This window comes from Peromyscus californicus, unplaced genomic scaffold (genome assembly GCF_007827085.1).
Source record: "Peromyscus californicus insignis strain IS unplaced genomic scaffold, ASM782708v3 Scaffold_2__1_contigs__length_46816999, whole genome shotgun sequence".
NCBI classification, from domain to species: Eukaryota; Metazoa; Chordata; class Mammalia; order Rodentia; family Cricetidae; genus Peromyscus; species Peromyscus californicus.
Window position 1 is genome coordinate 17,882,257 of NW_026294540.1, and position 22,484 is coordinate 17,904,740.

A 22,484-nucleotide genomic window follows, 5' to 3' on the forward strand; every position below is an offset into this window, starting at 1 on the left:
CCGGTACATACACATATACATGGGCACGTGGGTACACACACACACACACACACACACACACACACACACACACACACACACACAGGCACATACACACAGGCACACCTGCAGGCGTGCATGAGCATACACAATTCCAGCTGTTGACCATCACCAGACCTAGAATCACAATTTGTCCCTCCAGCCTCCAGCACTTTGAGGAGTAACTTTATTCTTTAAAGGCACCTCCTCTGTGCTATTCTGTACAGTACTGCAAAGGAACTCGGAATGACGGCAGTCTGGATTTGACAATTCTTGGAGGTCAAATAGTCATAAATGGTATAGCCACCTCATCATGAAGATCCTTGATCAATGTGACTCAGGCGGTTCTGAAGTGGATAGAAAAGCCAGGGAAGAATCTAGAATGCCACTCTCTCTGCCCACATAGCAACAAACTCCCCTAAAGTTAACTGATCCATGGAATGGCTGTTAAATACAGGGAACTTCTCCCATGAGTATGAGCCAGGGTATTTCACAGACGAAAGGTTTTCTTTTCCTTCTTTCTTATTTCTGTGACTATTAATCCTTGAAACTGATGTGGCCGGTAAGAAATTGCTGATGTCCATCTCTTGACCAGAGATGAGTGCTAAAATGAGATGATGAGGAAGAGGAGGAGGAAGAGGTGTGTGTGTGTGTGTGTGTGTGTGTGTGTGTATGTAAAACTATAACAACCATTTAGGAAGCTAATCACAATTAGCCCATAAGGGACCACACTGCTTAATGAAGCCGTTCACTGAAGACCATTCGAAGAGAGAAAATGAAAGACAACTCTGAGCACATTACCTGTAATGAACTTGACTTGGGGATTTCCATGGTATTCTTAGCATCTGTAATAGCCACGGTCAAGGCCACCCATAATTGGAACCTGCCTTCAGGATTCCCATGCTCCCTGTAGAGGCAGGCAGAGCTTTGTTCGGCTGCAGGGTGAAGGGGTGGACTGAGTACCTGGGGTTCCGCTTATATCATGAGCCTCTCTGCGCTGTGTGCCTGCTTCAAGCAAAAGGTCACCCTGGGGGGGGGGGGGGGAGAGCAGTGTTTATGGAGAGGGACTTGGGAGAAATTGACCTCCAGGTAAAAGGTGCCTGTAGATGCCCAGATTCAAAGGTCTGTTTGCATCTCTATGAAGCCATCAAGAGAAGGAGGACCAGCCTGCCTGCAGGTGGTAATCACCTTGCAAACTCAAAATGAAGTGTTTTCTCCATCACTCAGCAGATCGTGTGTGCAATTTAACATTGCGTTGACACAAAGAGACTAAGCAGACGTGCCTGTGGGTGTGGTGGAGTGGGCTCCCATGGGATAGCAGAGAAAGACAGTTTGATTTGAAAAAACGAAACAAAACAAAAACCTCACAAAACCACTTCAAAGAGGAAACCTGTGGGCTGGGGATGTGGCTCAGTGGTAAAGCACTTGCCTAGCATGTAGGAGGCTCCCAGCCCCATGCCCAACACTGCAGAACATCAACAACAGAGAAAGGAAGGCCCTTAGTGAGGAAAGTGCCATTTGTAGCCCCAGCTACCCCACATTCTGAGACATGAGGGTGGACTCATTCTCTCTCCCTTCTAGAGAGCAGAGGTTTGAACTGTGAGGTGAACGCCAGCTTGTAACAGGGCCATGCCCCTCCTAGAAAGTGTCCCTAGGGACAATCTCCCCTTGCCTCTCCTGTCTTCAGGACCTTTGGGGCTGGTCATTTCCATGGTGGCCTCTCCTCCATCAACATAGCCTGAGCTCTTCCTCTGAGGCTCATGAATCAGTCCTTCATGGACTTGAGGATTCCACTGGCGCCACTCCAGGGCATCCAGGATGATGCCTCTTCTCAAGGCCCTGGACTTGATCCTACCTGCCAAGTCCCTCTTCCCAGGCGTTCTACTTTGTTGTTATTTTTGTTTTTCTGTGATAAACACCATGACCAAAAAGGAATCCAGGGAGGAAAAGGTTTACTTCAGCTTAGAACTCTCAGGTCACACTCCATCACTGAGGAACGTCAGGGCAGGAACTCACGGAAAGAACTGAAGCAGAGACCATGGAGGAATGCTGCCTACTGGCTTGTCCTTCCTGACCTGCCCAGCCTCCTTTCATAAACACCGCAAGACCGCCTGCCCAGGGGTGGCTCCATCCACAGTGGGCTGGGCCCTCCCTCATCAATCATCCATCAAGAAAATACCCCATAGGCAGACTTGATAAGAGACAAGTTCTTCAGTTGAGATGTCCCCTTCCCAGGTTGTCAAGTTGACACACATGATTAGCCATCACATCATGTGAGATGACATGCTCACAGGCTCTGGGCCTCTTGTGCAGGTGGAGATGGGCATTAGTCAAGCCAACTTGGTACCTTTCTTCACAGAGGCCTCAAAGTTGCCACCGAGCTGCTGTGCAATTCTGAATGCTAAAACGAATACATGTTCTTTATTGTTATTGGAAGCAAGGAAGATGGCCATGTGTGAGCCAAAAGTCAAGCACTCTTAGGATTCTGTTCCCAAGAATGTCCTTCTGATGTAGTTCCTAAGGACAGTACCACAGAGTGTCTAGCAGGAGCAGCCCAACACTTACCTCAGGAGCATCCCTAAGCATCCCCTGGGACCAGCAGAATGGAGACTGTCCCTTGACCAGGTGTGTCTGGCTCTTCCACAGGACACCGAACTCCTGAACACAGCCATCCTCACCGGGAAGACGGTGGCCATGCCTGTCAGGGTGGTGTCAGTGGAGGAGAACAGCACAGTGAGGGACATCTCAGAGCTGGTGGAGTGCAAGGCCATGGATGAGGATGTCATCAAGGTATGTGGGCCTGGTGGGGATCTGTTTCAGCCTTTCAGACACTGGGAGAGTTTCGACGAAAGGGAGAGGTTCAAATGGGGTTCAGGTACCCAACTCTTGGAGGGGCTTCACTTACCATTCCCCCCCTCACCTCTTCACTCTGCAGCATGTGGTTGTATTTGTCCACTCTTTATCCCATCCATCCTTTCTTCCTGCTCGCTCCCTCCCTCCTTCCTTCTTTCCTTCCTTCTCTTCTTCATTCCTTCTCTCTCCTTCCTTCCTTTCCTTCCTGCGTTTAATTATCAAATTAAACTTAAATCCATTTACCATAAAGAACATTGTTTTTAAAAATCTACACCTCAAGAAATGCCTCTGACAGACTAGGACCACATTAACTCACACCACTATTACTTATCTCTTCTTTTAGAAAAATACCAAAATGTTTTTCATTTTTTCATTATTCACTACCTTCACCATGCAGTGCAGGCAGGAGACCTCCTAAATGTTCTCTGAGCTGAATCCCGAGAAGCAGAGAGCAGAGGGTGCCACTAAACTGGGCCAGTAGTGGGCTGGGCCTGGGAGATGTTGATGGGGCAACACACAATCTCAGTTGGATGGGCAACAACTTGTTAGGAGGACCATTCCACATCCGCTCAATTTTCTAGAGGCAAAGAATCCACCCACCGCTCAGCCTATGAAAGCCAGGTGGGAACCAAATCCAGAAATAAATGCCACCGTGGTTATACAGAGAGCAACCTTTAACTTCACATAAGGGGCGATGACGTGGGGCCCGTTGCTGATATTTCCAGGAAGGCAATCAGTATCTTTGGGGAAATAAGTGTGTTCAAAATGAAAATTGCCTCCTGGAATGAATCAGGAGGTGGTCATCCCTGGCTGTTGACACAGCAGAGCACAGTGTCCAATCAGCAAGAGCTGGGGGAGGTGTGGAGCGGGCAGCCTTAGCGTAGGAGTCCCTGAAGTCAGCGCCATCTCCAGAACTCAGCTCTTCCCTGTGTGGGTCCTCAGCTCATATCTGCAGGACCTGTGCTCTTTTCTGGGGCTTAGGTTCATCTTCTAGCCTCATCCCTGGGACTTAGGTACTAGTCTGAGGTCCCCAGTTCTACAGAACTCCTCCTGTGTGCCCCTTGGCATACTGTGGGGAGAAGCGGGGAACACACATGTAACCAGTGCCCATTCTGCTGCACGTACAAGAGGTCGGATCTAAATGTTTCACCCGAGTGTGACCTGGCAGATCACACTATCACGGCTTTGTGTGACAAAATGGAGTTCCTGGGTCAGGTACGAAACAGCCACCATTCCAATATTTTCCTAAACCTGTCTCTTGAATGCCATCTCATAAATGGGTGCAGATAGGGCCCATGACACGTGAGTATGTAGCTGGTGGTGTCTTGGGGGAGGGACCCTGGCTCTGGGGAACTCTGACCTGTGTAATGGGCAGTAACTGATCACAAGTTTCGGAGTTCTCTGGCATCTTGGGAGAGCCCAGCAGATATGACACACTGATCTGTGTTCCCCTATCCAACCACTCCAGGTAGTGTCCCCTAAACAGATACCTGCCAATCAGCCAGTGGCTACCACATCCTGTTGCCTCCTGTCTGGGTCACTCAATCTGTCCAGTCTGTCCACTTGGCCATGTGGGGGTGGGGGTGGGGCTGTTCTCAAGTCAAACACATGCAAACCAATATTTCTTCTATACAAATAGCCACACATTTGTAAGAATGACATCAGGTCAGCCATATTCTTTTTCACCATGGGCTTTTTAATATGTGATTTTATTTTTAACCATGTTTATTTGAGTGTGTATGTGCTCCAATATGCTAGAAGAGGGTGTTGAGTCCCCTGGAGCTGGAGTTATGGATGGTTGGAAGCCTTCATGTGGATGATGGGAATCAAACTCTGGTCCTCTGTAAGAGTAGCCAGTTCCCTTAACAGCTGAGCCATCTCTCCAGCCCCCATGAACTCTTTAGAATTATTTTAATTAGCATAAAAAGTAATGGGTTTCCTTATATATTTTTCATATATTATATTTTCATATGTATGGTGGCATTCATGTGTTGTTATACCTGTTCTTATCCAACCCCTCCCTCACTCTCCTCCCATTCCCCCACCTCCTTTCTGCCTTCCGTCACACAGATTTCATCATCTTCTCTTGTTCCCCTCCCTTTAGATCTCTTCCTCCTTCTTAGTCCCCTTTCTACACTCATGTGCTTCCACATGCACATACACATAATTTATTCACAGAAATGCACACATACAAACACACACACATATAATCTATTCATAGACATACATGCACACATACATAAGCTATTCACAGACATGCACACACATATAATCTATTCCTAGACATACATGCACACACACATAATCTAGTCACAGACATACACACACAATCTATTCACAGACATGCATGTATACACATAATCCATTCACTCACACACAGTATATTCACAGACACATACACACATAAATCCATGCACGCACAAATAATCTATTCACAGACGTACACACATACACAATCCATGTACCCATATAATCTAATCACAGACATATACGTGCACACACGTACAGCATATACACACACTCTCAAGCCAATTTCTCTGGGCCCCAGATAATCTGTGTGATGGTATCCCAGGTTCTTTTGGTGGCTTCCTTCACATGGACATGACCTTAAACACATGCACACACTTACACATAAATATGTAACGGATATAGGGGTTTTCAGTCATAGTTTATTTTGTAGGAACAGCGTCTCCTTGCAGTCATCTCTCCTGATTCCTGACCGCCGTGCACTGTGAATCCCTCCGCCTGGAGGTGTTGGGAGGTGAAAGCAAGCCAGCAGGCAGGGTAGAAGGCTCCCAAGGCTGAGGGATCTGTCTGCTCTCTGCCCCATATGTAGCTTCATCGGCGCCTCAGTTTCTGCCCATGAGGACCTCAAATGTTCCTATCTGCCTTGATGCACCTTCAGGAGATGAAGTGTCAGGGCACTGGAAAGGGGCAGTGAGACGCTAGCCAACAGACACTCAAAACAAGGGTTGAGGAAGAATATGGATGCCGCATCTGTATGGTCACTGTCTCCGTGGCATCACAAAGCATCGAGCCTCCTACCTTTGAAATAAAGCTGTCTCATAGCCGGTGACATGGCGTGGATCGTGTGCCTACAGTTGTTTTATTTGATCCTTGAATCGTACAAATTTGACAGTGCTTGGCTGGTGTCTCCATAAATCACAGGCTAATTCATTCAGGGAAGATTGATGGCTGTCCTGAGACAGAGGGAACAGTAAATAAAATGGTTGAGTCCCCGCCCTCACAGAGCCTGGCTACTGACAGAGGAGACCAATATCATTAGAGGGGGAAATGGGCTGTCCAGGTGTGGGTGCTAAACAGTACTGGGGTGGGGTCACTTGGAACAAGGAGACCTCCCAGGAGGGGACAGTTGAGCCTTTTAAAAGGGGCATATGTACCACTAAGCACTGGCTTGCACAGGGCTGTCTGTACCTGCTCTGGAATGCCCATGATGGGCTCCCTAAAGGTGCCATCTCAGTCTATTGCCTAGCATGTCCTTTCCCGGATGCTCCTATGGCCACAGACTGCTAGGCACCAGCAGTGATGGGCTGATGATTCAGTATTAAAGGAGGAATTTGTGGGATTTTTTCAATGTGGCCTGCCATGACCTCCAGGCATAAACTCAATGAGAAGGTCACAGGGACCGAGCCGCAAACACCGGGCATGTATGATAGCTCAACCTCTGTGAAGCCAGATCCCTGCTCAGGCTCCAGGACACAGGAGCGAGTCCCTCGGGTTGGTTTGTCCGAGGGTCCCTTGGTTGTCCAGCAAGCCTTGGTTTGTCCCAGGGTTCCTGTTGACACCAAACTTTTCTGAACTTATTACTATTCCACAGGCTACAAGTCCTCAGGAGAGCAAAAGGCTTTAGTAACAACCCAGAGTTTCTGGACTCACGGGTTTGTGCTGGCTTGGGGGGGGGGGGGGCAGCAAAATCCACCAAGCTGGAAGGAAGCAAACTTTCTCCCACAGAAGAAAACACACCTCCTGACTAGATTGGTATTAGTTCTGTTTCTCGTTGCTGTGCCCTGATGTCTATCAGAAGCAATTTAAGGGGACAAAGGTTGGCTTGGCTCAGAGTTTCAGGGAATAGAGTCCACTATGGTAAGAACAGAGGTGGCCAACACTTTCAAGGCCAGCCTCCAATGTCCCATTTTCTACAGCCAGACGCCACCTCCTAAAGGCTCTACAACCTTCTACAACAGCGCCACCTGCTGGCGACCAAGTGTTGAGACGCATGAGCCTGTGGGGGACACATTAAAACCATGACCCATGTGTGCTCCTTGTAGCCAAGTGGTGGCTCATGCCTGTAATCCCAGCACGTAAAAGAATAAGTCAAGAGAATTGCCACAACTCCAAGGCCAGCAAAGACTACGTTGTGAGTTCTAGTCTGGCCTGGGCTGCCCACTGAAAGAAAGCCTGTCTCAACCAAAGCAAAGCAAAGTGAAAAAAAAAATGCAAAATGACCATCTAGTTCCATGATGAGAGGAAGTCAGAGTGCAAAGAAGTTCCCAGAATCTGGAGGCCCTGCACCCTGGGCCAGCAGGTGACCAGTGGTGACGCTCAGCCTCGACCCTTGCTGAGCCTGGGCTCCTCACTTGAAAGCGCAAGAAGCTGCTTCTCTGTTGGGTTCACCCAACTTTAGAATTCCTTTCATGTAGGTTCAAAATGTGGCTAAGCCTCATCTGCAGCTTCCTCTGCTCTTTATGGAGCCTCCAATGTTGTTTTTTTTTTAATTATTATTTTGATGTGCCATGACATATGTGTGTGGAGGTCAGTGAACAGCGTCATGGGTCAGTTCTGCCCTCTACCTTAATGTGGGTTCCAGGGATTGAACTCGTCAGCCAGGCTTCTGTGGCAAGCACCTTTCCCCACTGAGCCATTTCACTGTCCCCCACCCCCATTGTTTCCTCTGTATCTTGGGGATGTTGCTCTTCCCTCCTGGTACCCGCTGTGAGTGTTGACAAAGCTTCAGGGATAAAGCATCACTACTGCTCGGTGGCCCTGGATCTGTGGCTCTACCAGATGTCATCTCTCCCCAGCTGAGACAGTTGGGTTGTTATATGTAGGATTGGGAGCCACTGACATCTAGGGATGCAGAGGATGTTCCTCAACATCCTCCAAGACACATCTGACAGCTCTAGTCAGCAGTGCTGAGATTAAGGTGGATGCCCAGGGTTGGCAGACACCCGTGTTCTGTGGGGTGTTATGCATAGCCTGAAAGTGCCCAATGTGGTGGCTTAGTGTGGAAGCTGGAGTTAGACAGAGACCCTGCCCACACCTTTTCTCTGTCACTTACCTTCTGAGTGACTGCAGGGAATCCAGCCACTCCGAGTCTCAGTATCCATGTCTCATCCGTAGAGTTCCCAAGACCCATGTGGCATAGACAAGCCTCCAGAGTTAAAAGAGATAGCTGTGTAGGAGCAGTAGAGATAGATAGGTTAATAAAGTGCTCGACTTGAAAGCTTAGGTACCTAATTCCAACTCAGTTTCTCAGTGTTGGTACAGTTGACATTAAGGATGTACCAATCCTTTAGCATGAGGGGCTGTCACTGAGCCCTGCAGAGGATTGACATGCAAGTCTGGCCCCTCCCACAGTATCTGACAGCTGCAGTGTTCCCGCTAATCATGACCACCATGATTTCCAGAAGGGGCTAGCAGCTGGAACAGAGAATAAAAAAAAGAACTTAGAAGCAGCAGTGGAAATGCTTAACAGGGCTGTGGCAATGAGTCTGCCCATCAGTTGAGGGTTTTTTACAGAGTTTAGAAGGGGTCTAGGACTCAAAAAAATTAATGGTTGTCCTGGGGTACAACTTGAAGATCTAGGTCATGTTTAAGCCACAGCGGTCTCTTCCTTAACTAATGGCATATGCAAAGACCCCATGTCCAACGGCCATAACCATGTTCTGGATTGAAGTGGATTCTGAGCATGCTTTAAAACCCACTAACCTCCCAACAAACTGTAGCTCTGGCAGACATCGTCTCCTCCCACTAGTCTCCTCCAGCCCTGCCCATATCTTCACTGAATTCCTTCCTTCAGCTCACACTGTGTTTTCCTGACCATCTGTCCCCTGCCTGAGCTCAGAAAGGCACAGCCTGTCCAAGCAGACTGGCCTGGGGTGGACCAAATGGACAAGGGCCAGAGCAGCCTTAGGAAGGGTTCCGGCATGCTGCTGGCCTGGCTGAAGTCCATGTCACACTTGCCAGTCAGCGACTTCTCTCTGTGCCTGCCTCTCTCTGCCACCTCAACCATGGAAATGACACAGAGAGCCATGGTGGCAGGAAAGGCCAGCTGGGGCAAGCCCACAGTCTCATGTTAGAGTCTGTTAGCGTGCAGGGCTGGAGCGGTCTGGGTGAGCTCTGAACTTACGGCTATAAATGGAATTCATCCTCTCTGCTGTGGGCAAGCTGCCCTCCTCAGCAGGCCTCGGGGTTCTCATCTGCAAAATAGGATGCCAAGCTCCCGTGAGGTTTCTGCCACAGTGGTGGGGGTGTCTATTGCAAGTGGGAAATGAGATCTGGTTGCATGGGAGCCGTTGGCATTCTATATGTACAGAGCTGGCTCCTGAGTTCAGGGATATCCAGAAGGCAATTTTGATTTCCCTGTGCCTGAATGCCACCCATACACAGTGGTAAGCCACCGAAATAGAAAGGATTGAGGCCAGGAGTCTGATTATTGAATTTGCTGCATTGGAAATGTGCATTATGTAATCTTATTTTGACAGGGCGGCTGAACAGGGCTAAGGTTTGCAAGCTTGCCTCCAGCAGAGATGTGGAAGGAAACAGTTGGCTATTCGAAGATAGACTGTTATTGGCAGTGGCATTTAAAGCGTTGTAATTAGTATCTTTAACAATGACATTCCCAATAGGGATAGAAGATGCGTAGCTGTATCTTTGGAAGGAGTGATTGTCAGAGTGACCCCAGGCTAGCTTCGCACAAGACTCTGGGAGATATGCCAGCATGGCCCCACCACAGTCCTCAAAAGTCCGAAGCTGTGATGGACTCCACAGGCTGTGTGTCCACAAACCCTTGAAGTCCCCCTCGTGGCTAGATGAGAGTTCCCTAAACATCAGTGGTTGGCAGTGGGGACCTATGCTTTCTCCATGGAAACTGACTCCCAGGGTCTCCCCCAGAAGGCAGGGAGTGTCCTCTGAAAATACCAACCCCTGAGGGACATCAAAATAAGACAATTGGCTATGTACTCCACAACCTAGCCTTTCCCTCCAAGTCTTCCACGGACAGATGCCCTAATGCCGGTCCAATTGCCCACCGAGCATTCAGTTCACGTGCATAGCCCACTGACAGAGATGAAAAGATTCCGAGAAACACAGCCAATGGGCTGGAAACATTCCTGCAGGGATCAGTTTCTTTTTGTAAGAGAACCTGTTCATTTTGCGTGGTACCCTTGCCCCCACTGCCAGCCACTTAGGACATGATTAATTCATCTGGAGACTTCCCCAGACATTGGTGACACCATCAGGAACAGCAGGGACGATGGCTCTATCATGTGTAGCCCCTTTGTACCTCTGGTGTTGCTCCTAATCATTTATATATTCTGGAGAGGCAAGGTTCCCACCCACCCGAGCGCAGAAAGGTAATAAATGAGGAAAGTCAATGGTCTGTAAATTACAACATTGATTAAAGATGTGATTAGTGATAGACTCTATGCTTGGCTATTATGCTAATATGTTCCCCGATCCGGGACAGCATTTACATGCTAATGATAAGTCTGGGACAATGGCTGAAATCGCTTCCCATCCTCACACGGTGTGGAAACTGTTTTAAACCACTCTTGACCGGTGAGTAAAAAGACCCCTTCCTGTGGCCCCTCCCAGCTGCTCCATGCCAGTCCCCAGCAGATGGAGAGAATTCTCTCTGTCCGGCCCTCACCATCTGCCCTACAAACAGAAGAGAGGAAAGTGGGGCCCAGAGTAGCCATACATGGTCCTTCTGCAGAAAGAGCAGGGTGACTGGTCACAACAGCTATTGCTCAGCACAGGGTGTTATTTGGTCAGGTCCAGATACCCAGATGGGACTCTGCTCTTTCCAGAGGACACTGTCTAGTAGGAGACAGATATGCAAATGCAAAAGCTCAAAAAGTTAGAGCTTAGTGCAGTGCCACGTGGATGATATCATTAGCTCAGAAATGGTTGCCGAACTGCACATGTGTGCAGTTTGCCAGTACAAATCATCTCTAAGTAGATTCTCATTGGAGTTGGTGGACCTAGAAAAGTTAAGAATTTGCTGGAAATTTTCAGATTAAATCTTACGTATCTGCCATGGTTGCTTCCATCACAGCTTAGGGTTTCGCTCTCTCTCCTCAATTGTTTTGGCTGTCTTGAAGCAGGTGTACCCATAAAGGGAGGATGTTTGTCCTTCCATCCATCTACCTACCTATCTGTCTACCTATCCATCTGTTCATCCTTCCATTCACCCGTCCATTTATTTTTATCATTCTGTCCATCTATCTATCCATCATCTCATCTTCATTCTTCTGTCTTTTTCTATATCCCCACCCTTCCATCTATCCATCCATATACATTTCCATCCCCACGTTTCATTTGTCCAACCACCAGGCTGTTAATCCTTACATACATATAATCACTCCTCTGTTTACCCATCATCCACCTGTACATCTACCTGCCCATCCATCTATCCTTCCATCTACCCATCCACCTAACCATCTACCCATCTATCCTCCCATCCATCCACCCAGTCAAATACCCATCCATCTTTCAATCCATGTGTCAATCCACCTATCTATCTAACCAGGTATCTATTCATCCATCCATCCTCCCATCTATCCTCCCTTCCATCTATCCCTACACTTATCCATCCATCCATCCCATTTGTCCATCAACATACCCACACACCTATCCATCCTTCCATCTACTCTCCCACCCATCCATTCATCCACCCACCCACCCATCCATCCTCTCTTTTATCCACTTATCCATCCATCTATTGACCCATCTATTCATCCACCTCTCTATCTATCCACATGTCCATCTATCCCCCTAATCATGCCAACTCTGCCCTCACCTCAGGAGCAGCTGCTGTAAGGACCAAATGATGAAAAATGAGCATAATGCACTTTTTTTTTCCATCAAAAATGTAAGAGTTTGAATGTTGACACAAACACATGGGGCCAATTTAAATTGTATCCCATAAGCTTGGCCGTGTAAGACAAGTGAAGTTTGCTTCTCTGTAACTCAACTTGATTTCTATTTTCACTTTGTTAGAATGGCACAGATAGAACCCTGGTCTGATTTCCTGGCGATGTAACTATTACCTGGGCACTGGGGGAGGGGACAGTTGGTCTAATCTTTTTGCGGTGCCCAGAGACGTCCATTATCAGTCATATGCACAAAGCCACTGACCTTAGCACTCACCATGCCTGCCTGCGAGGATAGGTGTGTCTGCTGCCTCCTCACTTCACTGGGCTTCATTGTAGATGTGAAACTGAGTGTGGCTGTAGAGCGTGCATGAATGCATCATTGCCTTTGGAACACAAAGGCCAGGTTGCTCTCGTGGTTTTCTCTGCGTATTTTGTTTTTCTTCTTTGGACCATTCCCTTCTTGAGGACGCTTCTAAAGGCAGAAATAGAAGGAAAGGGGGAGGAAAGGCAAAGGGAAGAGAGAGACAAGAACCCAGGGAGAAGGGAAGGGAAGGGAAAAGGTTAGGATCCAGGCAAAGGCAGGAAGTCACCTGTGACATCCCACCTCTCTCATGAGAACAGTGATAGTGCAAATGTAAAGATCCCAGAGGTCCTGCGTGGAGCAGCGTCCTAGGGACTCTTGACATGCTCGGGCCAGGCAAACTGGGGTGGAAGCGTGTCCCTTGACAAAGGACTGAGAACCATAGATGACCAATGGGGCTGTGTGAGTGGGGGCAGAGACTGTGGGGTGTGTGTGGGGGTGCCAGGCCCCTTGGCATTCTTGGAGGCCATTTGGGGCGTGGAGTTCTTACCTTCTGAGCAGACATCAGCCTGCATCGTGCTCCCGGTGGCCACCACAGGCCCTGTGCACACCCGGGTTTCAGCCTCAGCTGCCGTTCTCTGCAGATTCAAGTTCCACTGGGAGCTTAAAAGTCCTTATCTCAATTTGTTCTCTGCTTTCTATCCCAGTGAAGGCAACCTCCGCCTGGGAGCTGGGAGCTGGGCGCTGGGAGCTGGAAACTATCACGCCTCTTGCCCATGAGGTGGACAATTCTGAGTGCTATCGTGAGGCACCCAGCAGTAGCAGGTGCACCTTTCTACTGGCGTCTCTCTTCTCCTGCCTACCCTGGTCTGCTTCCTCACTCTTGTTCCCTAGGTTCAGTTCCCCATTATGCCAATGACACGACACCCTTGTCGCAGGCTCTGCCCTGGAAGAGGGTGCTTTGTAATAAAGTAGAAGAAGCAGGAGGCAGGGCAGATGGCTCAGTCTGGAAAGTGCTTACCAAGAAAGAATGAGGACCCAAGTTTAGATTCCCCACACCCATAGAAAAACCGGGTAGGGTGGCACATGCCTGTAATCCCAGCACTGAAGGGACAGACACAAGAGAGCCAAGAAGCTTGTTGGCCAGCCAGCCTAGCAGAATCAATAAGTCCTGGTTCAATGAGAGACTCTGCCTCTGGAAGTTAATATGGAGAGTGATACTGGAGATACCCAGCATTGACTTTTGGCTTTTATGGGTGTGTGCTCACATGCTCTGTGTGCCTACACACACGCACATACATATGCCTACATTCAGCACACATACACGAGCTAATAGAACAAACTGAATGTTGGTTGCCAGCACAGCCATGTGACCTCCATTTCCTCTCTCCCTGTGTCTTCCCAGGTGTCAGACCACTGCGACTACGTCTTTGTCAATGGCAAAGAAATCAAAGGCAAGGTGGACTCCGTGGTGAATTTCACCTACCAGCACCTGAGCGCACCCCTGCATGTCACCGTGTGGGTGCCACGGCTTCCCCTGCAGATCGAGGTCTCTGACACAGAACTCAGCCAGGTTAAGGGCTGGCGGGTCCCCATCGTGGCCAGCAAGAGGTGAGCCAGGGCTGGGAAGACGCCTCCAGCCCCAACAGCGCCTACGTGATTCACAAATCGCATCGAAGGGACCAGGGCAGGACCCAGGATGTCATAGAAGCTGGCGTTCCTACAGCCCCGCTCTCCCTAACCCTGACAGCATACTCTTTGGAGGTCACGGCCCCAGGTCCCCTGACTAGGCCCTCACATTGCTGAGGGGCAGGTCTTGAGCCATGTTGTGCTCACGGTACATGGAAGCTTGTACCGATTGCATAACAGCAGTCTGCCATCATCTCCAGTCCCTCAGCCCCCAGCCAACTGGGGATGGCTTCAGTGTCCCCAAGTTAAGTGGAGGCTTGACTTTCAGTCTCCATGGTGACAGCATCTCATGGGAGAGTAGGTTGATGTTCACCCTGGAGCAGGGGCTTCCCATTGCAGAAAGCCACAGACGATTCTCCTGTGTGACCCCGGGGTTGTCACAGACGGGACTTTGGGTCACGGTTTTCCCTGAATGAGCACATCTCAGCTGAGTGAGGGCTGCTGCCGAAGCCCAGTATCCCACTTGCACTTCTCCTTCACAGACCATCAGGTGGCTCCCCGATGCCCCCCAGGATCCCTTCATTTTGAAGGACGAGTTATCGTACTTCAAGAAGAGTAACTGGTGTCCTAGGGAGATGATGATTCAGGAAAGTGCTTACTGTGCGAACAGAACCCGAGATCCATCCCTAAACTTACATTTAAAAAAATGCTGGGCGCAGTGGCACAAGCTTGTAATTCAGTGGGGGGTGGGGATGGGGAGACAGGCAGGGCTTTGATGCCCAACCAGCCTAGCCTAATCCATGAGCACTGGACCTATAAGAGACCTTGTTTCAAAGGAAGCAAAAAAACTGTGTCTGAGAATGACACTTGAGGTTGTCATTTGGCCCCATGTGCATCCACACACACATGCCCATGCACACACACGTGCCCACCTGCACACATGCATATATATACACACACATGCTTAAAAAAAATAAAAACAAGCCGGGCAGTGGTGGCTCGAACCTTTAATCCCTGCACTCGGGAAGCAGAGGCAGGCGGATCTCTGTGAGTTTGAGGCCAGCCTAGGCTAGAGAGTGAGTTCCAGGACAGGCTCCAAAACTACATAGAGAAACCCTGCCTCAAAAAACAAAAGATAAATAAATAAGAAATAAAAACAAATTGGCTAGTGGGTGCTTATGGGGCCGTGTGAGCTTATGAAATGCCAGCCAATGCACTCAAGCTTCCGCCCTGCCCAGAAATGGATCCCCGGCTCCCATGGGGGCCCAAGACTCCCATCTCGAGTATTGTCTTCTGAGGTCGAGGCATACCCCTGCTCTCTTGTGATCCTCTATGCTGCTTCTCCCCATGTCTGAGACAGCCCATTTCCTCCCACACAGACCCACTCGGGACAGCGAAGAGGAGGAAGAGGAAGAGCAGAGGGGCCGGGGTTGCGCCCTGCAGTTCCAGCACGCCACAGTGCGCGTCCTCACCCGGTTTGTGTCGGAGGGCGCCGGGCCCTGGGGGCAGCTGAGCCACCTCCTCAGTCCAGACTGGCAGTTTGACATCACCCACCTGGTCGCTGACTTCATGAAGCTGGAGTCCCCACACATAGCCACCCTGCAGGACAGCAGGGTCCTGGTTGGGCGGGAAGTTGGGATGACCACCATCCAGGTAGGAAGCAGAGGCTGGGAGCTCTGCATCCTTAGCTGGTACCACTCTTCCTGGGACTAGAGGTTCCCTGGGGGTGAGGCAGGTCACTGGGACCAGTTCGTTGTTTCCATGATGGCTCCAGAGCGTGACGTGGGAACAGGAGCTGGACTCGGACCAGCCCTTCTATGTCCAGTCTTTCCTCACTCATGGGAACCCGCCTCAAGGGCTGCACCCGTGTTCCCGCAGTCCCACCTTCCACATAGTTCTCCAGACTGGCTTCTGTATACTTACTTGCATGGGACTTGCCTTTGCGTGTACTGCCGCTGCAAATGCAAGGGGAAGCCTGGATTTTCCCATCTTTTCTTCTAGACGTCGTTGTCTTATGCATCCAACGAACTTTTTATAGTTCCATATCGTATCCCTCAAAAGAATGTGTGGGGCCAGGCGGCGGTGGTGCACGCCTTTAATCCCGGCACTCGGGAGGCAGAGTCAGGAGGATCTCTGTGAGATCGAGGCCAGCCTGGTCTACAGAGCGAGATGCAGGACAGGCATCAAAACAACACAGAGAAACCCTGTCTTGAAAAACCAAAAAAAAAAAAAAAAAAAGTAAATAAAAAAATGGAGCGGGTGTTGTGTTTATTTCCATTTTCCAACAGATTGAACTTTCAGGGAAGGGCAGCAACCCGGGGCCCCTGATGTCATGTGTTCAGGATCTCTGGGTTGTCTGGGGTGTGGCAGGGAATGGAGGAGGGTTCCTCCCGGCGATGGGGTGATGCTCTGCTGCGCCCCACTGTCCCCACAGGTGTTGTCCCCGTTGTCCGACTCCATCCTGGCGGAGAAGACCGTGACGGTGCTGGAGGACAAGGTGTCGGTGACAGACTTGGCTGTCCAGGTGGTGGCCGGGCTGTCGGTCACGCTGCACCCCAGCTCGGAGAACGACAAGGCCACCGCGGCCCTGGTCATGGCGGACGAGCTGCTGCGCGCGCCCAAGCAGGTGCGGGAGGGGGGGAGGGGAGGGATGGGGGGCCAGGAGGGTCCGGGTGGCAGAGCGGGAGGAGTCCAGGGGGGAGGAGTGCAGTTCAGTTACAGGGAGAGGGGCTTGGCTCGCACTGCGGCCTCCAACACCAGAGCCGGCCATGATGGAGACGCTGTCGGGGAAAGATGACTGACAGCATGGTCCGCCCCAGACCACGCCCACCCCTCAACCCACTCCCACCCGTCAGTCCACTCCCACTCAAATCCCACCACATTCCCACCCCATTCCCACCCCACTCTCACCAAACTCCCCCCTTACCCCACTCCTACTCCACTCCCAACCAACTCCCACCCCATTCTCATGCCACTCCCACCCCTTTCCAACCCATTCCCACCCCACACACACCCCATTCCTACCCAACTCCCACCGCTCACCCCACTCCCAAGCCACTCACACCCCACTCCCACCCTCACACCTAACCCCACTCCCACCCCATTCCTACCACACTCCCACCCCTCATCCTGCCCCCAGCTGTCCCACACACCTCAGCCCACTCAGACCCCTCACCCCACTCCCACCCCACTCCCAACTCCATTCTGATGCTACTCCCACCCATTCCCACACCACTCACATCCCGCTTATAACCCTCACCCCTTCCCACCCCACTCCCACCCCACTCCCACCCCACTCCCACCACACTCCCACCACACTCCCACCACACTCCCACCACACTCCCACCACACTCCCACCACACTCCCACCACACTCCCACCACACTCCCACCTCACTACCACCTCACTACCACCCCACTGCCACCCACTCACACCTCTCAACCCAATCCCACCCATCACCCCACTCCCACCCCATCCCACCCTTAGTCCCACTTTCACACAACTCCCTCAACACTCCCACCCAACTCCCCACTCCCACCTCTCACCCCACTCCAACCCCAATTCCTCTCCATTCCCAACCAATTCCCATCCAAGTCCCACCCCTCACCCCATATCCACCCCTCACACCACTCCCACCCATCAGCCCACACCCACTCCTGACCCCACTCCTATCCCACACTTCACTCCCTACCCTCAACCTACTCCCACCCAAATCTCACCACATTCCCACCCCAATCCCACCTAATTCTGATGCCACTCCCACCCCTTCTGACCCCATTCCCACCTCACCCCAGCCCCCACTCCTATCCCACTCCCACCCTACACCCACCCCACTCTGACACCTAACTATTCACACTCCCCCTTAACCCACTCCCACCCCACTCCCACCACACTTTTACCCCTCACCACACTCCAAACCCAATCCCACCCCATTCCCACCCCATTCCCACTCAATTCCCACTTTATTCTGATGCCAGATTCACCCCTTCCCCCCTCATTCACACCGTATTCACCACCCACTCACAACCCATTCACACCCATCCCACCCCATTCACAACCCACTCACACCCCTCAGCCCACTCCCACTCCTAACCCTAATCACACCCCCTTTCAACCCACTTGCATCCACTCTGACCCAACTCCCACCCCACACCCACCTCTCACTCCACTCCAACCCCTATCCCACCCCATTCCCATCCGAATCCCACCCACCCCTCACCCCACACCCACCACACTCCCACCACAATCCCACCCCACAAATCAACCCACTCACACTTTTCATTTCATTTCCGGCACTCATCCCACTTCCACCCCTCATTCCACTCCCACTAAAATCCCACCACATTCCTACCATTCTCACCAAACTCCCCCCTTACCCCACTCCCAACCAACTCCCACCCCATTCTCATGCCACTCTCACCCCTTTCCAACCCATTCCCACCCCACTCCCACCCCATTCCTACCCCACTCCCACCCCTCACCCAACTCCCACCGCTCACCCCACTCCCAAGCCACTCCCACCCCACTCCCACCCTCACACCTAACCCCACTTTCACCCCACTCCCACCCCATTCCTGCCACACTCCCACCCCTCATCCTGCTCCCAGCTGTCCCACACACCTCAGCCCACTCAGACCCCTCACCCCCTCCCACCCAGCTCCCAACTCCAACCCCAATTCCTCCCCATTCCCAACCAATTCCCACCCCAGTCCCACCCCTCACCCCACTCACACCCCACTCCCATCCCACTCCCATCCCAATCTCACCCCTCAACCCGTATTCATACCTCACCCCTCTCCCACCCCTCACACCACTCCCACCCATCAGTCCACACCCACTCCTACCCCACACTTCATTCCCTACCCTCACCCTACTCCCACCCAAATCTCACCAGATTCCCACTCATTAACACCCCACTCCCACCAAACTCCCACCTAATTCTAATGCCACTCCCACCCCTTCTGAACCCATTCCCACCCCACTCACCCCCCATTCCTACCCCACTTCCACCTGACTCCCACCCTACTTTCACCTGACTCCCACCCCACTTCTACCTCCCTACTCCCACCCTCACCCCACTCCTGACAAGTAAACCTATTCACACTCCCTCTCAACCCACTCCCACCCCACGCCCACCACACTTTTACCCCTCACCATACTCCAACCACAATCCCACCTCACTCCCACCCCTCATCCTGCTCCCAGCCGTCCCACACCTTTTACCCAACTCCCACCCATCAGCCCACTCCTATCCTCACCCCACTCCTACCCCTCACCCGATTCCCACCCCACTCCCACCCAATTCCCACCCACTCCAACCCAACTCCCACCCCACACCCACCTCTCACTCCACTCCAACCATTATCCCATCCCATTCCCACCCCACTCATACCCCTAACCCCACTCAAACCCCACTCCCAACCCACTCTCATCCAAATCCCACCTCTCACCCCACTCCCACCCCACACATCACCCCACTCACTTCTCATTTCATTCCTTACAACCCATTCCCACCCCTCATCCCACTCCAACCCCTCATCCCACTCCTACCCCAGTCCACTCCCACCACATTACCAACCCACTCCCACCCCACTCCCAACCAACTCCCACCCTATTCTGACTCCAACCAATCCCACCCCTCCCACCCTGCTCACACCTTATTCACATCCCACTCCCATCCCACTCCCACCCCATTCCACCCCATTCACACCATACTCACACCCATCACACCCCATTCTGACCCAAATCCCACCCCATTCCCACCCTACTCATACCCCTAACCCCACTCACACCCCACTCCCAACCCACTCTCATCCAAATACCACCTCTCACCCCACTACCACCCCACACATCACCCCACTCACACTTCTCATTTCATCCTGACAACCCACTCCCACCCCTCATCCCACTCCTACCCCCAATCCACTCCCATCACATTACCAACCCACTCCACTCCCAACTAACTTCCACCCCATTCTGACTCCAATCCCACCCCTCCCACCCTGCTCACACCTTATTCACACTCCACTCCCATCCCACTCCCACCCCATGCGCACCATACTCACACCCATCACGCCCCATTCTGACCCAACTCCCACCCCACCCCCACCCCTCACCCCACTCCAACCCCATTCCCACCCAATTCCCACCCTACTCACACTCTACTCCCAACCCACTCCCATCCAAATCCCAACCCTCACCCCACACCCACCCCTCACCCCATTCTCACCCCTTACCCCACTTTCATCCATCTCCCACCCCACTCCTCACTACACTCCAACCCCAATTTCACCTCATTCCCACCCCTCACCCCACCCTCCTGCCCCACTGCCACCCAATTCCCCACACCATTCTGATGCCAATCCCACTACCTCTCATCACATTCACACCCCTCATACCCCTCATACCGCACTCCTACCCATCAACCCACTACCCCATTCCCACCACAATCTTGCCCCTCACCACACTCCACCCCCAGTCCCACACCCCACTCCCACTCAATTTCCACCTTATTCTGATGCCAATCCCACCCCATCCCATCCCTTTCCCCACCTCACTCACACCCCACTTACACTCCACTCCTGCCCCTCACCTCACTCTCACCCCATCCCACCCTATTCACTACCCCACTCACATCCCACTCACACTCCTGACCCCACTCCCACTCCTAACCCTAATCACACCCCCTTTCAACCCACTTCCACTCCACTCACACCCACTCTGACTCAACTCCCACCCCACACCAAGGTCTCACTCCACTTCAACCCCTATCCCTCCCCATTCCCAACCAATTCCCACCCCACTCACACCCATAACCCTCACTTCTACCCCACTCCCAACCCTCTCCCATCCAAATCCCACCCCTTTTCAACCCATTCACACCCCCACTCCCGTCCCACTCTCTCCCCAATCGACCCCAATCCCACCCCTCACCCCACAACCTACACCTCACCTCACCACCACCTCTCTCCCTACTCCCACCCCAAACCCACTCCATTCCCACCTCATTCCCACCCATCAGCCCACTCCCAACCATAACCACACTCACAACTCCCACTCACATCCCTCACCCCTCTACCACCCCTCACCCCACTATCACCCCACTTGCACCCCACTCACACCTTACACATACCCCACTTCAACCTAACTCCTATCCCCCACCCCACTACCATCCCATTCCCACCCAATTCCCACACCACTCTGCCACACCTCACCCCACTCACAACCCTCACACCCCACTCCCACAACTCACCCCACTCACACCCCTCACACCCCATACCCACCCCTCTCCCCACTCCTCACCCCTCACCCCACTCCCACAACTCACCCCACTCACACCCCTCACCCCACTCACAACCCCTCACCTCACTCCCACAACTCACCCCACTCACACCCCTCACACCACTCCCACCCCTCACCCACTCCCACAACTCACCCCCACTCACACCCCTCACCCCACTCCCACCCCTCACCCCACTCCCACAACTCACCCCACTCCCACAACTCACCCCACTCACACCCCTCACACCACTCCCACCCCTCACCCCACTCCCACCCCTCACCCCACTCCCACCCCTCACCCCACTCACACCCCTCACCCCCCACTAACACCCCCTCACCCCACTCCCACCCCTCACCCCACTCACATCCCTCACCCCACTCACAACCCCTCACCCCACTCCCACCCCTCACCCCACTCCCACCCCTCACCCCACTCCCACAACTCACCCCCACTCCCCACCCCTCACCCCACTCACACCCCTCACCCCACTCTCACACCCTCACACCACTCCCACCCCTCACCCCACTCCCACCCCTCACCCCACACCCACAACTCACCCCACTCACACCCTCTCACCCCACTCCCACACCTCACCCCACTCCCACAACTCACCCCACTCAGCTACCCCTCACCCCACCCCTCACCACTCCACCCCTCACCCACTCCCACCCCCTCACACCCACTCCCACCCCTCACCCCACTCACACCCCTCACCCCTACTCACAACCCCTCACCACCCACTCACACCCCTCACCCCACTCCCACCCCTCACCCCACTCCCACCCCCTCACCCCACTCCCACCCCTCACCCCACTCCCACCCCTCACCCCACTCCCACACCTCACCCCACTCACACCCCTCACCCCACTCCCACCCCTCACCCCACTCACACCCCTCCTCCCCCACTCCCACAACTCACCCCACTCACACCCCTCACCCCACTCCCACACCTCACCCCACTCACAGCAACTCACCCCACTCACACCCCTCACCCCCACTCCCACCCCCCTCACCCACTCCCACCCCTCACCCCACCTCCCACCCCTCACCCCGCTCCCACTGCTCACCCCACTCACACTCCCTCACCCTATTCCCACCCCTCACCCCACTCACACAACTCACCCCACTCCCACCCCTCACCCCACTCCCAACCCCTCACCCCACTCACACAACTCACCCCATTCCCACCCCTCACCCCATTCCTCACCCTCACCCCACTCACACCGCTCACCCCATTCCCACCCCTCACTCCACTCCCACACCCCATCCCCCACTCCCACCCC

General features: G+C 52.7%; 1 protein-coding gene across 1 annotated transcript in view; it reads left to right on the forward strand.

The window, feature by feature from the left end:
- The window catches only part of Tmem132c (transmembrane protein 132C), a 328,956-nt gene that overhangs the window by 286,054 nt on the left and 20,418 nt on the right, over window positions 1–22,484 (forward strand). The window contains exons 5-8 of the mRNA XM_052755491.1: window positions 2,665–2,808; window positions 13,697–13,902; window positions 15,300–15,573; window positions 16,355–16,546. Of these exons, the coding sequence (XP_052611451.1) occupies window positions 2,665–2,808; window positions 13,697–13,902; window positions 15,300–15,573; window positions 16,355–16,546 (816 nt within the window). The remainder of the gene's footprint in view (window positions 1–2,664; window positions 2,809–13,696; window positions 13,903–15,299; window positions 15,574–16,354; window positions 16,547–22,484) is intronic.